This window comes from Oncorhynchus masou, chromosome 21, assembly GCF_036934945.1.
Source record: "Oncorhynchus masou masou isolate Uvic2021 chromosome 21, UVic_Omas_1.1, whole genome shotgun sequence".
Classification (NCBI taxonomy): Eukaryota; Metazoa; Chordata; class Actinopteri; order Salmoniformes; family Salmonidae; genus Oncorhynchus; species Oncorhynchus masou.
This window is the reverse complement of record NC_088232.1, coordinates 32,489,787-32,504,253: the sequence shown is the minus strand read 5'-3', so window position 1 is coordinate 32,504,253 and position 14,467 is coordinate 32,489,787. Positions and strand designations below refer to the sequence as shown.

Below are 14,467 nucleotides of genomic sequence, written 5' to 3'. Positions count from 1 at the left end.
TGAGTGATTTATCTTATGTCACAAAAGTTGATGTATATCACCGGGGACTGTAATTCAAGCTGTTCTATGGGTGATTGTAATACTCCTTCATAACCTCTGCCGTAATCATGCAAGCCTTCAAGACAGAGAGAGGCTTTTTAGTGCAGCAGAATCAAGTAGAACCAAACAAAGCTAAACATGTCCTTAAAAGGCATCACCACTGCTAGGGCTGCTTGCTCTCTGTCGTCTGGCAGCACAGATAGCTCTTTTCTCTCACATCAACACAGGAGTGACTGGCCCTGAGTTTACTACACATGCGGAAAACATATGACTGTATGTTGATGCTGCTTAAGTTTGATACTGCATACGTTTGTTGTTTGTCTTATTTTTCGTGACTGTAGGATTTTAAAGGGAAATTCTCACTTCTATGTTTGATGACTGAGTGGAATATTTTGTTTAATGATGAATTGATTCATGCTGTTAACTACCTTCCAGGTCCCTGTGTTGCAACTCCAGGACCAACAGGCACATCACTGGGCTACGAGGACAACAGGGAAGTGTTGCATAACCTAGTTGTTGAGTGCAACATGGTGACCACCAATGGGACCATCCCAGCCAGCCTGTCCAGAGCACTATGCCAAAGACAAAATATCGATAACACGGATACCTCTAACTCTCGGACTCACCCCACTGCAATCCACTCATCCTTCAACTCTTTGAGGTGAGCCCAGAAAATGAAGATGTCTTTTTAATGCCTCTGTTCAAAATAATTGAGTGCATTATACTATATCAGATGTGTAACAATCTGCAGGGTCAGTTACATGTTATTTCTAGTTAAATAAAGGTTAAATACAATTTTTGAAATTCACATAGTTACATCAAAGATAAAGGAAGTAAAATTCTGAACCCCTGTCACTATAATATGGTGGGTTATACAACAGCTGTAGGCATAAAACTCTGAGGGCATTATGTTGTATTCTAAAGCTGCAGTGTTCAAACCTTAGACAATAGTCACTTATGCTCATATTGTTAAGATTTCCATGCTGTCAGCATTTTTTGCACAAAAGCCATATGGTAAAGAAGGTGACATTTGACTTATTTACCAAATGGGGGTGGGTTTATAATTTTGATATAATAACCCTTGCATTTTTTTTTTACATTCTCACGTTATTGACAATTCCAGTAGCATTAACACAATACCTTTTTTAAATGTATCATAATATAAAAACACCTGCCAGTTCAGTTAGGAAATGGAATAATAAAAAACTAATGGGGTGGAGAACAGATGCCCAAGGTATCCTGATGCAATGTGCTTTTTATCTTTGAGCGACTGATTCTGGAGTGCCTTGACATATATGGTATAGTAGCCACCACCCCCAACACACACATGTCAATGCAGTCCTAAAATAATCTCTGAAAGCACAGCTGAGCCCTGGCTTTCCTCCCCCCGCTGTTGTCATTGCTTCGACCGCTGCTCTGCCCCGTGTGTTCTCTACAACGCGTGTGGATCCGCTAAAATAATGACGAGATTTAGTTATTCTGAGTATCTATCGCAATTTTGTTATGGTGGGAACAAGGGCAACACATCTTTAAGCAAATTATCGAGCGATGAGAAACGCGTTGAGCGGCGACGGCAGAACGACATTACGTCAGAGTCAGCGGAGTGAGTATTTTGCTACTTGTGAAGCGCTGGGCAATCGGCCTATCAGTGATTTTATTTTAGTTGCCAGTGGTTAGATATATGGTTAGATGTAATGGCCATAATGTGTCCTTGTAAATGAAAATATGTTATCATTGATGATATAAGACCGACATTTTTCCTCGTTGTCTTTTTTATACACTGAAACAGACTTCACAAATTTATTCCACGGGGATTCTACTCATTATTTGAAAACATTAAAAACGATTTTTATGAGAGAACTTGGTATCATAAACCTGCATCTATTAACCTAGATTCTGCATTGTCTCTTCAAATAATATGCCTTCCCTCTGTTGTAGGGATGTAGAGCCAATAGTGTTTGCCATCCAGAGAGGAGATGCTCAAACTGTGAATGAGATGTCAGTGGCTGCACCACTCAGCCTGATGAAAGAGAACAAAGACGGATGGATACCTTTGCATGAGGCTGCATATTATGGCCAAGCTGAATGCATTAAGGCACTGATGAAAGGTACATTTTGAAAGCATCATTTTTACAGTCTATCAATGTAAAGCCTTGCCTTTATTGTTGCGGTTGAATTAAATAGACTGGAGGATCATGAAATGGTGAAAAGAAGACAACATACTTTATATATTATCAAAGTTGTAAATGATGTTTAAGCATTGTGTGTTTACATTTGTGCATTGTAGCCTATGCATATATTTCTCCTCCAGCCCAACCAGGGTCAGTTGACAAGCGCACCCTCCAGGAACAGACTGCTCTGCTCCTGTCAGTTTCCGGTCAGCACTTGTCCTGTGTGCAGTGTCTTCTACAGGCAGGGGCAGACCCCGACATCAGCTGCAAGAACAAAGAGACCCCCCTATACAAAGGTACATCTCTCCACATAGGCTATAGCCTGAGAGTGGAAGATAATGATACCACTGTTTTTAAATAGATGGCCTATTCTAAAGCATGGTATCTTCTGTCAGGCTAACCTAATGTCATCTGATGCCTTCCAGCATGTGAGCGGGAGAACGTGGAAATAGTGAGCCTCATCCTGTCATTCGGGGCCACAGTGAACCAGAGGTGTAACCGGGGCTGGACAGCACTCCATGAGGCAGTGTGCCGGGACAACATGGAGATCTGTGAGATGCTGGTTAGGGCAGGAGCCACCATTAACCCTCCTAATACCTACAGCATCACACCACTAATAGTAGCAGTCCAGCAAGGACGTGTAGATGCCCTACGGTACCTCATTAGGAAAGGTAGGGTTCACTGTATGTAGTTCTGTAATGTCTGACATGACATGTATGGCCACATAATGCATCCATGCTATATGGCTGTTAATTATCACCTTATTGAGACAGACAATGGCCTCTTAAAGTGGTTAAGTGATGTGTTTTTATAACGTTCGGTCAGTTCTTTGCGATGTCTCTGACGTTGTGTTCTTTTCCCCAGGTGCTGACATTAACATGCAGACATGTGACGGTGCTACAGCCCTGTATGAGGCCAGTAAAGATGGCCACAGGGAGATAGTGGAGCTGCTACTATCTCACAACACAGACGCCAACAAACCCACCAAGACAGGACTCCTACCTTTACACATTGCTGCTCAGTATGGACACCATGAGTAAGTTAGAATGCACTATATGGCTCTTGTCATGTCTATATTTTGTATTACTCTTATGTACAGTACGAATGTCCACTTGTTCCAGGATTGTGTCCCTGCTAGTCCCGGTCACCAGTCGGGCCAGAGTTCGCCACAGTGGAATCAGCCCCCTCCACCTGGCTGCAGAGCACAACAGGGACATGGTCACAGCCATACTGCTCAAGACAGGAGCCGACGTCAATGCCACACTATCCCACAATCGCTCCATGCGGTATTCGGATCACCGCACCACACCACTTTACTTTGCCATTGCCAATGGGAGCAGTAAGACAGTAGAAATGTTACTGAAAGCTGGTGCTAACCTGAGCCTGGACCCAGTCAACCCTCTACTAGCAGCTGTAAGACACGGTTGTGCCAGGATTGTCTCTCTACTGCTGGAGCATGGGGCCGATATTAACACAAGCATCCCATCCTGTCCTACCACCTTCCCTGGTGCTATTGTACTTTGCCTGAATAACATACCTCTTCTCAAGTGCCTTTTGGATAAGGGCTGTGATGCCCAGGCCTGCTTCAGATGTGCTTATGGTTGCGGCCCACATCCAGCACAGGTCAGCATGGGCAGCATAGGTGTTGACATCAGCAAATGCACCAATGACATGTCTCTTCTAACCTGCACAGAACCTGCTGTCAGCAAAGTACAGGTAAGGCAAAGTAGGCTCCTATTGCCGTGATCACAATTATTATGGGAACTTGATTTTTCAAGAAGGCATGATGCTCATTATCTTTTCTTTCTGTTCATCCTAATATCCCTTAGTTTTGTGAGTTGATCTCATCACCATCCATGTGTAACTGGGAAGGGCCTGTCATAGACTTGCTGCTGGACTATGTTGGTAATGTTCAACTGTGTGCCAGACTCACCGAGGTCCTGGGCGGCCGGCGAGAATGGCCCAGCATCAAGGCCAAGTCATGTGAGTACATCTAGACATATACACACACACACACACACACACACACACACACACACACACACACACACACACACACACACACACACACACACACACACACACACACACACACACACACACACACACACACACACACACTCAAACAGGAGGGACAATCTAACACAATTTCCTATGCTGTTTCCTCAGTGTCATCCCGTCCACTGATGCACCTTTGTAGGTTAAGGATCCGTGAGCAGGTGGGTGTGTCCAGGCTCAGGTCTTTGGATAGACTACCCCTCCCAGACAGACTGCTGCAGTATCTCAGCTTGCCCAGACACAGCTTTGATGACTTCTGCCCTGATGGCAAATAAGGCTTATCAGTGACCTGTGTTGTGCCTTATAGTATATTACCTGTTTACATGAGTTTCTGCGTTAGTAATTATTACTTGATAGGGTAAAATGTGTGTAATGGCAAACTATGTGTGTGTGTGTGTTGTTTGCACATAGCATGTGTGTATGGAAGTGAGCTGCAGTTCTGAGTGGATGGGTTGACAAATGACAACAGATAGCCTAAAGCCACAGCAGTTGATAATCTCTGAAGAAGTGCAACGAAACTGAGCTTAAATGAAACTCAAGGTAAGCTTTTAAAATACCTGTGTCATTTAGATGTTTAGGCCCAGGCAAACAAATGCAGACAATCAGTTTGATGGTTCATGGGATGTACTTGTATATTCAGCGCTAATTTTGTAATATGCTTTTAAAGTGTGTTTTCAACAGACCTTGTGCAATGAGTGTAGGCCTATATAATAGTCCAGTTGTTGTTGTAATGTACTGTAAATGTTGGTGCCAAAATGTATGATCCTGTATTGGAAAAGGTGCTGGAACCAAAGACAAAATCGAAACATCTGCATTTTATTTAAAAAAATAAATGTAAATTCTCCATTTAACAAGTATTATTTACAAACAGAAAATATCCAGAAATTCTGGAGGGGAAACGTCACTGTCAGTCTGTTTACCTTTTGTGGAAAAATATCAGTGAACTACAACAAGTCATTTCAATCAATTAGTTTTTAAATCAGTGTATTTTAGAAATATATAGCCTACACAAACACCATGAAGTAATCAACACACAAGCAGACCTTTCCTTCAGCATAGCTGATCACAAATAATCAAAGAATGGACCACTTCGAATGTCACTCCAATCCTATACCAACACATGTAAAGTATAGAATGAGAGAGAAGGATGATGAAGTATAGTCTACATTTTTCAGTTTTATACAGTGCTATGATTTTATCATGAATTCTTCTTAGATTCTATGGAAGCCAAGTGGTAGGTAGGCTAACGTTGCAGGTCTTCCGAGCAGAAATAGCCTATTTGGTCTGAAAGACTTAAGTGCCAATGACTGACTACTCTTAAAAAAAAGATAAATACCAAGTTTTAAATAAAAACATATGGCATTGCAAAGTCAACTAAGTCATATTTACATCTTCATTGTTGCTTATTTAAATGAAGAATTGCCTATTTAAAATGTATTTATACGTGCATAATTGTGTTTAAATGAAGCCAAACACGCTGAAAATCGATGAGGGGACCGTGGGTTTGGTCGGTATGGGTTTGACCACGACATGCGTTTGGTTATTATGTCCGTGTGCCATATCAGGCGTTTCAATTTCAGCCACTGAGGCTTTTCCCCAGAGTCCCACAGTTGAGTGGGGAACAACTATGTGACTCTGGAAGACGTGGTGTCCATGGTACTGAAACGGACAGCAGCCGCACACACTGACGTTGTGAGAGACCAAGTCCACGTTGAGCGGTTCGTTTTCGATAGAGCCAAGTCGATTGGATTGAAACAAGGTCGGTTTTGGTTCCTGGTGATTTTTGATTTTTTTTTCAACCCTATTGATTCGGGTCACACCTTGGCTCTTTTTCAATCCATACAGTGAAGGTTCTGTATTGGTTTGGGCTAACCGGGGTTCCTCCCAAAACGATGCAGGGAGTTGACGTTTCCTCATGGGTACCTGATCTTGCTTGCTGTTAGCACTGTCTGCAATTGGGTTCTGACCCATCCTTACGTTCACCTCGTCTTGCGCACCCGAACCCCCTTTTTCATTGATGGGCGTCATGCTCTGGTGAATTGTCTCCAAAGAATACGCGCTAGACTTGTCCACCAGGGCTTTGACGATGCCAGACTCCGCGGACCTGTGTGTGTGGCATCTGGGCATCCGAGAGTATTTCTGAGAAAAACGCTTGAGCTGTTTCTGCAGGTATTTCCTGTGGTCCACAGAGCGCCTGCAAGGGGCTGATTTGTCTAGAGCTGCTTTGATGTCACTGGATGCCAAGTTTACAAAGTTCAGTAACGTTTTCACTTCACTGTCTGCACTTGCCATTTTAAACAGTGTGAAAGTGTAAATTGTTTAATCCATACTACCAAAAAAGTCCATGCAAATGATATTCTTCATCTTAAAAATCTGAGGAAAAAGTGAATGGCATCATTGAGAAGCATGCGCAACCAAATTTGTTAGGGTAAATGGAAAACATATTAAGAACTTAATGTAGCCTACTTACATTATTCGTTGTTCATGAAGAATCCCTCAATCATTACACAATTGCGCATAGCCTAAAAAAACATCGGTTGCAAGTTATCCATTCATATCCACAAATAGAACGTACCATGTCCCCTGTAGAGGATTCCCATTCCTATCTCTATCCCAGACGCAGTCTGACTGCTTCAACAAGTTGAATGAATATAAACTGCTTGTAGTTATGGTGCTTTCCTTGAACCAATCAGCGACCCCAGGCCCCTCACAATGCTCCCCAATCAGCCTCCAAGCGCCCCAGTATTGAATTCTTTGCCATCACAAATTGTTGTCATGGAGATCCCTCAAGAAAAGCAGCTAATATATGCAATATTTCTGCCCGGTCTTCCGCGCGCTCATGGAACTCCCATAGAATAGTTTATCCAAAAGTTTACATATTTCCCGTAGCATTATTATTCAGACTAGGCTGAAATGGACATGCTTCATCACTGCGAGACAACATTTGTTACATTCAACTTTTTGTTCTAGACTCCCCCTCCTAGAGTGATGTCAGATGTAGGATTTGGTTGGGGGGTGATCTAAAGAGCACATATCCATGGAAAGGGGGCTTGAGCGCTCAAGAATCTTGTCTTTCTATTTTCCCCCTCAATTGAGCGACACAAAAGCTGAATTACTCATTCAAACCTCGCGGGACAAAGGGAAAGGAGCTGGATAGCACTCCTGCATTTGTAGTCAAACATTTAGAGACTTAAATCGAGTCGTCATGAAGGAGAAAGAGTTGGACAAAGCCCATAGAATTGCCATCAGCAAACATTTTCCTGTGTCATATTAGCGGGTCTCCATAGCTCCTTCAGGCCGGCGGACAATAGCACAAGTTTGCACACTCGAATACTGTCACCCTGCCAACGGCAACAAGCGCCCAAAACAGGACAATCCCCGGAGAAAGCAGGCTCTGCGGGGAAGGTTGCAATAGAGGAGGAAAAAGGGACTTGTGAAATGCTAATTGAGCTCCATCCCCCTATTGAAGAAAAAATAGTACCTTTCGTTCCATTGAACTAGCTCCCCTTGGCAGCAGTGTGGCATGAGATGTGAGGAAACCGTTTGTCTGGTAAGTAACCTACACCACACGCCTATATCCACCATACCGCTTCGCTGCCCTCAGCCCTGACCGCAAGACGTTGTTTAAGCGCACCTGTAAAGGACGATAATATTCATATTTATTGACTTTTCAGAGTCAAATGCATCGTGTATCTATTACATGTTATAGGCGTATCATGTTTTATAACTAATAATTTACTAACGTGTTATTTCTTTCAGAATATGTAGCCTGAACTACATAATGTCTGAATGACATATATTTGAACTTGTCCAGCCCCTGGTATGAAGGGTTGAGCTGCTCATGCTGTCGGCACTTGGAGGCAACAGGACCCTATTTTCCATCTCTCCTCTTCTTCGTTCACCTTTCTGTTAATCTCAAAGGCCAATTAACAATGGTGCACCCCTCCCCTGCCCTGTCGACCAACTCCTGTGCTTTTGAAGTGACTGAGAATAAGAGAGAAAGAGGAAGTACAGTGGCACCAATAAATCCTACTGTGTCCCTGTAACCATGCCAGTTTGAATAAAAAAGATGAAGGCGAGGTTTGTATTTTCAGATTGTATGCGATGTGTAATGGGACACAGGCAAGGGTAGATTGTAGAATAATAAAGTTCTGTACCCCATCAGACATAAGGTTTAGGGCTCCCGGGAGCGCAGCAGTCTAAGGCACTGCATCTCAGTTCTAGAGGTGTCAATACAGACCCTGGTTCGATCCCGGGCTGTATCACAACCGGCCGTGATCAGGAGTCCCATAGGGCGGCGCACAAATGGCCCAGCGTTGTCCGGGTCAGGGGAGGGCTTGGCCAGGGTAGGCCATCGTTGTAAAATAAGAATTTGTTCTCTCAAGGATAGTACCCTTTTTGTTTTTACTTTCGCCTAAAATGACATACCCAAATCTAACTGCCTGTAGCTCAGGACATGAAGTAAGGATATGCATGTTCTTGATACCATTTGAAAAGAAACACTTTGAAGTTTGTGGAAATGTGAAATTAATGTAGGAGAATATAACACATTAGATCTGGTAAAAGATAATACAAACAAAACATTTTTGTTGTTGTTGTTCCTTCATCTTTGAAATGCAAAAGAAAGGCCACACTTTCAGAGGTCTAAGTGTAGTTTAGTTTGGCCACCAGATGGCAACAGTATGTGTGCAACGTTTCAGACTGATTCTGTGAAGAATTACCTTACTGCACAATATTTTGTATCAAGTCTGTCAGGAGTTTGCTAAAATGTGCCAAATTGGTCAGTTGATTCATTTTCAAGTACATAACTACAGAGAACATACAAAAACGCTATGGCAATAAAAAAAATAATGTTTACACACTCCCAGGAATGTCATACATGATGGATCATTAGCTTATACACTAACTTTCACACATCTAGATGGCTGGGCAGGGTGGGTGTGGAGCCAGATACAGCAGTGGGGGTCGAACTGTAGACCCCAGTTCCTACATTTCAACATAAAAATGGATTTATCTAGGAAAACTATGCAACAATTTATCTCTGGGATCCTCAGGATGATAAATCAGAGCAAGATTACTGAATGTAAGTACGTTATTTACCTTCAGAGGTGAATGTATCAAACCAGTTGCCATGGTAAAAGTTTTTTGTTGTTGTACACTCTCCACAAACAATAGCATGGTATTTGTTCACTGTAAGAGCTACTGTTTGACACTGCAGTTAGATAAACAATAGTTTAAGCTTTCTGCCCATATAAGATATATGATATCCAGGAAAGTTGGCTGTTGTATACAACATCATTCTAGTCACTTTCGCACACTTTGAAAACAACCGTCCCAGTTTAGGGACACCCATTCCATAGAGGTTATAACTGACTTGCCTATTTTTATAAAGGTTCAATAACATAAATAAATAACATGTAACTGGAAAGGACGCACTAATCAAATCAAAGTCTGAATCACTGTAAAACACTGTTGCACTTATCCTTGAATAATAACAATTTTATTACCCTAGTAACTCCAGATGTTAGTAGTCAGATCTTAAACACACACACCATTGTAACCACTTCAACCTCCCTGGTTCTTGGTTGCCAATAGGCCACTGTGTTGACAGCACAAGTCTCCCCCTTGCCCTCTGACCCCCATCCAGCTCTGCCCCCAGACCCAGCAGCTGTCTCTCTGGGACTCCCACCAGCACTCTTATTAGCATACGGCACATCCACGTCACACACTCCAGACTGAGATACTTCCACACCCCAAAATTGCTAATATATTACGGTAATAGTTTACATTATGACACGTTATGACACAATTACTTTAGTACTGACATTGTATTCACTTATGTTCATGATATCAAATCCAAACACATATTGTATCATATTAATATGGTGTTTTTAGTATTCAAGGCGGCTCTAACCACTTAACCCCATAATTTTCATGTGTTGATGCACAAGTATTCATATTGGTAAATTGGGACGGCAGGTAGCCTAGTGGTTAGAGCATAGGACCAGTAACCAAAAGGTTGCGAGATTGAATCCCCGAGCTGACAAGGTAAAAATCTGTCATTCTGCCCCTGAACAACGCAGTTAACCCACTGTTCGTAAGCCATCATTATAAATGAGAATTTGTTCTTAACTGATTTGCCTAGTTAAATACAGGTAAATAAAAATCTCATTATCCTTACATTATCATCTCTTTGCCACTAGATGGCAATAAACCTCTACACAGTCTAGAACACTGTAATGAGGACAAACAAGTCAAGGCTGTAAAAAGCTTTGTTTAAAACAATAACACATTGGGGAACCATAGTTACTTTTGAAAGTGTTATAATTACTAATATTACTAATAATTAGTTTTTGTTATGCACAAGTGATTAAAAATGATTAAAAATCAATTTTACAAGAAAGACCTGTCACAAGATGACCAGTCTTTAGTGGGTATAAGTAATTAATTCTATAGTCTACACTGTAGACTACACTCTATGGCACTGTTATAAGATAATGATAACCAATCTATCCTGATTAGCAAAAGACAGCAAGAGGGTCTTATCCTGAAGTCTGTGTGATGTTTGTCTCTATGGAGCATGAGGATGTGAAGGATGGTGTTATGGCAGGTGTTCTATGGTTGCTGCAATCAAGTGGCGTCAGCTGGACAGGAAGTGGATGATGTACAGCTTCCTTCTTGTCACTTAATCGATACAGGGGTAGGATAGACTGGAGGAGACGATAGAGGAGCAAAACTACTAAACAGCTCCCTCAGGAGAACTCTAACCATCCAGAGAAGACATGTTATGCCAGCACTTAAGACAGCTTAAATGTAATCCTCTCTGGACATGCCTCTTAATAGTAGCAAAACACAGTTACATACTGTAGGCTACAGTTGAAGTCGGAAGTTTACATGCACCTTTGCAAAATACATTTAAACTCAGTTTTTCACAATTCCTGACATTTATTCCTAGTAAAAATTCCCTGTCTTAGGTCAGTTAGGATCACCACTTTATTTTAAGAATGTGAAATGTCAGAATAATAGTAGAGAGAGTGATGTATTTACTTTCATCACATTCCCAGTGGGTCAGAAGTTTACATACACTCAATTAGTATTTGTCAACATTGCCTTTAAATTGTTTAACTTGGGTCAAATGTTTCAGGAAGCCTTCCACAAGCTTCCCACAATAAGTTGGGTGAATTTTGGCCCATTCCTCCTGACAGAGCTTGTGTAATTGAGTCAGGCATGTAGGCCTCCTTGCTCGCACACGCTTTTCAGTTCTGCCCACAAATTTTCTATAGAGTCGAGGTCAGGGCTTTGTGATGGCCACTCCAATATCTTGACTTTGTTGTCCTTAAGCCATTTTGCCACAACTTTGGAAGTATTTTGGGGTCATTGTCCATTTGGAAGACCCATTTGCGACCAAGCTTTAACTTCCTGACTGATGTCTTAAGATGTTGCTTCAATATATCCACATAATTTTCCTACCTCATGATGCCATCTATTTTATGAAGCATGCCAGTCCCTCCTGCAGCAAAGCCCCCCCACAACATGATGCTGCCACCCCCGTGCTTCACGGTTGGGATGATGGTGTTCTTCGGCTTGCAAGCATCCCCCTTTTTCCTCCAAACATAACGATGGTCATTATGGCCAAACAGTTCTATTTTTGTTTCATCAGACCAGAGGACATTTCTCCAAAAAGTATGATCTTTGTCCCTATGTGCAGTTGCAAACCGTAGTCTGGATTTTTTTATGGCATTTTTGGAGCAGTGGTTTCTTCCTTGCTGAGCGGCCTTTCAGGTTATGCCGATATAGGACTCGTTTTACTGTGGATATAGATACTTTTGTACCTGTTTCCTCCAGCATCTTCACAAAGTCCTTTGCTGTTGTTCTTGTATTGATTTGCACTTTTTGCACCAAAGTACGTTCATCTCTAGGAGACAGAACGCGTCGCCTTCCTGATCGGTGTGACGGCTGTGTGGTCCCATGGTGTTTATACTTGAATAATATTGTTTGTACAGATGAACGTGGTGCTTTCATTCGTTTGGAAATTGCTCCCAAGGAGCAACCAGAGTAGTGGATGTCTCCAATTTTTTTTCTGAGGTCTTGTCTGATTTCTTTTAATTTTCCGATGATGTCAAGCATAGAGGCACTGAGTTTGAAGGTAGGCCTTGAAATACATCCACAGATACACCTACAATTGACTCAGATTATATAATTTAGCCTATCAGAAGCTTTTAAAGCCATTACATAATTTTCTGGAATTTTCCAAGCTGATTAAAGGCACAGTCAACTTAGTGTATGTAAACTTCTGACCCACTGGAATTGTGATATAGTGAGTTATAAGTGAAATAATCTTGTCCGTAAACAATTTTTTGAAAAATGACTTGTGTCATGCACAAAGTAGATGTCCTAACCAACTTGCCAAAACTATAGTTTGTTAGCAAGATATTTATGGAGTGGTTGAAAAACAAGTTTTAATGACTCCAACCTAAGTGTATGTAAACTTCCGACTTCAACTGTATATAAAAGACAAACGTGTGAAAAACAAAAATGTTTTGTTCCCCAGAAGACAGAATGCATTGCATTGCTGCAGTATACTTGTTGACTGAATTTATCTTCATCGAAAATAACTTGGATAATTGGTGTGGATGCCAGTTAAATTTCATGAAGCCAACAGCATTCTTAAATGCCAGGTCTTGTGTCTAACTTATCGCTCATGACAGAAAGGGCTGCGAGCTCTGTTATTTATACTGCACTAGTCAGTAGAGCTTGAAATGCCAACCCTTCCCTCTGGCCACCTCCTTATAATGAGCAGATTGCTGGTCATATAGACATATAACAACCGTGCTTTAACTTGATTGGATTGTTTTTAAATACCATGAAGGAAATATTAAGCCTGAAATTGGATGTTAACATTTTTAATTAAAATAATGCATCTTTGCCAGTGCAAAAGAAAAAGCAATAGAGTGTGATGTGCTGTGTAAATAGTCATACCGTCATGGTTCATAAATTAAAGTCCACATTCCTTTCCCCATAATGTTGAGTTGGCACAGGAATGGATGCTGGTGTGAGGATAATAGATTAGACATCATCAAAGGCCCAATACAGCCGTTTAAAAAAAAATCAATATCAAATCATTCTGGGCAACTATTAAGTACCTTACTCTAATAGATTTCCATTGCAAAAAAATATGAATCAAGCAAGACTTTTGCTAGGATTCTCTGGGAGTGTTCTGAGTGGGGAGAGGAAAACTGAAAACTAGCTGTTTTTGGCAGCGAGGGCTGAACTATTAACCAATTTACCACATTGTAATGTCACTATGAGAAGCCAAAACTCCCACCCGTTCAAACCTGCTGATTAGAAGATCCTGTGTAGAATGTATTTTCAACCAGCAACTATCCAGAAGTAAAAATGAATCCCCAAAATGTGATTTTCCTGTGATTTATATATATTTCCACACTGAGGTTGGAATAATACTGTGTAATTGTGAAAATGATGATAATGCCCTTTTAGTGTAAGTCCTGTTTGAAAAGACTGTCTGTTTTTTTAACCAGTTTTAGTGGGATTGAGTTCTGGCCTTCAATGGTAACATCACCATGCTGCAAATTAGTTAATAATTATCCTCTTAAGGATCCGCCCCCTTTTTTCAATTTTTACCTAAAATGACATTCCCAAATCTAACTGCCTGTAGCTCAGGACCTGAAGCAAGGATGTCATATTCTTGATACCATTTGAAAGGAAACACTTTGAAGTTTGCGGAAATGCTAAATTAATGTAGTAGAATATAACACATTAGATCTGGTAAAAGATAATACAAAGAAAAAAACATGTGTTTTTTTGTATTTTTTTTGTACCATCATCTTTGAGATGCAAGAGAAAGGCCATAATGTATTATTTCATCTCATGTGCAATTTATATTTTGGCCACTAGGTGGCAGCAGTGTGTGTGCAATGTTTTAGGTTGATCCAATGAACCATTGTATTTCTGTTCAACATTTTTTTATCAAGATGGTCCAAATGTGCCTAATTGGTTTATTAATACATTTTCAAGTTCATAACTGTGCACTCTTCTCAAACAATAGCATGGTATTATTTTACTGTAATGGCTACTGTAAATTGGAAATATCGGATATGTCTATGACCTGGGAAATGTTCTTGTTACTTAGAACCTCATGCTAATCACATTAGCCTACGTTAGCTCAACCGTCCCGCAGG

At 41.1% G+C, this 14,467-nt stretch overlaps 2 protein-coding genes across 4 annotated transcripts; one reads left to right on the top strand and one right to left on the bottom strand.

Moving 5' to 3' along the window:
* The first annotated feature begins 253 nt into the window (after positions 1-253).
* On the top strand, positions 254-5,074 carry LOC135508168 (ankyrin repeat and SOCS box protein 2-like). Of its 2 annotated transcripts, XM_064928183.1 has the most exons (9): positions 254-312; positions 475-700; positions 1,978-2,147; positions 2,351-2,506; positions 2,636-2,881; positions 3,075-3,246; positions 3,332-3,926; positions 4,040-4,193; positions 4,380-5,074. In XM_064928183.1, exons 1-9 carry the CDS (start codon positions 294-296, stop codon positions 4,541-4,543), a joined length of 1,902 nt encoding a protein of 633 aa, XP_064784255.1. In that variant the 5' UTR covers positions 254-293; the 3' UTR covers positions 4,544-5,074. The 2 variants fall into 2 exon arrangements, with proteins under 2 accessions (XP_064784255.1, XP_064784256.1); XM_064928184.1 differs by lacking the exons at positions 254-312; positions 475-700 and adding an exon at positions 1,454-1,642.
* LOC135508170 (protein FAM181A-like) lies at positions 5,064-6,901 on the bottom strand. Of its 2 annotated transcripts, none has more exons than XM_064928186.1 (2): positions 6,844-6,901; positions 5,064-6,641 (listed from the first exon to the last, which is right to left on the bottom strand). In XM_064928186.1, the coding sequence occupies exon 2, from the start codon at positions 6,558-6,560 to the stop codon at positions 5,727-5,729; it is 834 nt and encodes a 277-aa protein (XP_064784258.1). In that variant the 5' UTR covers positions 6,561-6,641; positions 6,844-6,901; the 3' UTR covers positions 5,064-5,726. The 2 variants fall into 2 exon arrangements, with proteins under 2 accessions (XP_064784258.1, XP_064784257.1); XM_064928185.1 differs by having other exon boundaries at positions 6,739-6,873.
* Between the last annotated feature and the right edge of the window lie 7,566 nt (positions 6,902-14,467).

Coding starts and splice junctions, on each gene's coding strand:
- LOC135508168 (XM_064928183.1), top strand. Junction 2,882..3,074: donor ACGGTACCTCATTAGGAAAG/GTAGGGTTCACT, acceptor TCTTTTCCCCAG/GTGCTGACATTAACATGCAG. Junction 4,194..4,379: donor CAGCATCAAGGCCAAGTCAT/GTGAGTACATCT, acceptor CTGTTTCCTCAG/TGTCATCCCGTCCACTGATG.
- LOC135508170 (XM_064928186.1), bottom strand. CDS start 6,560: ATGGCAAGTGCAGACAGTGAAGTGAAAACGTTACTGAACTTTGTAAAC.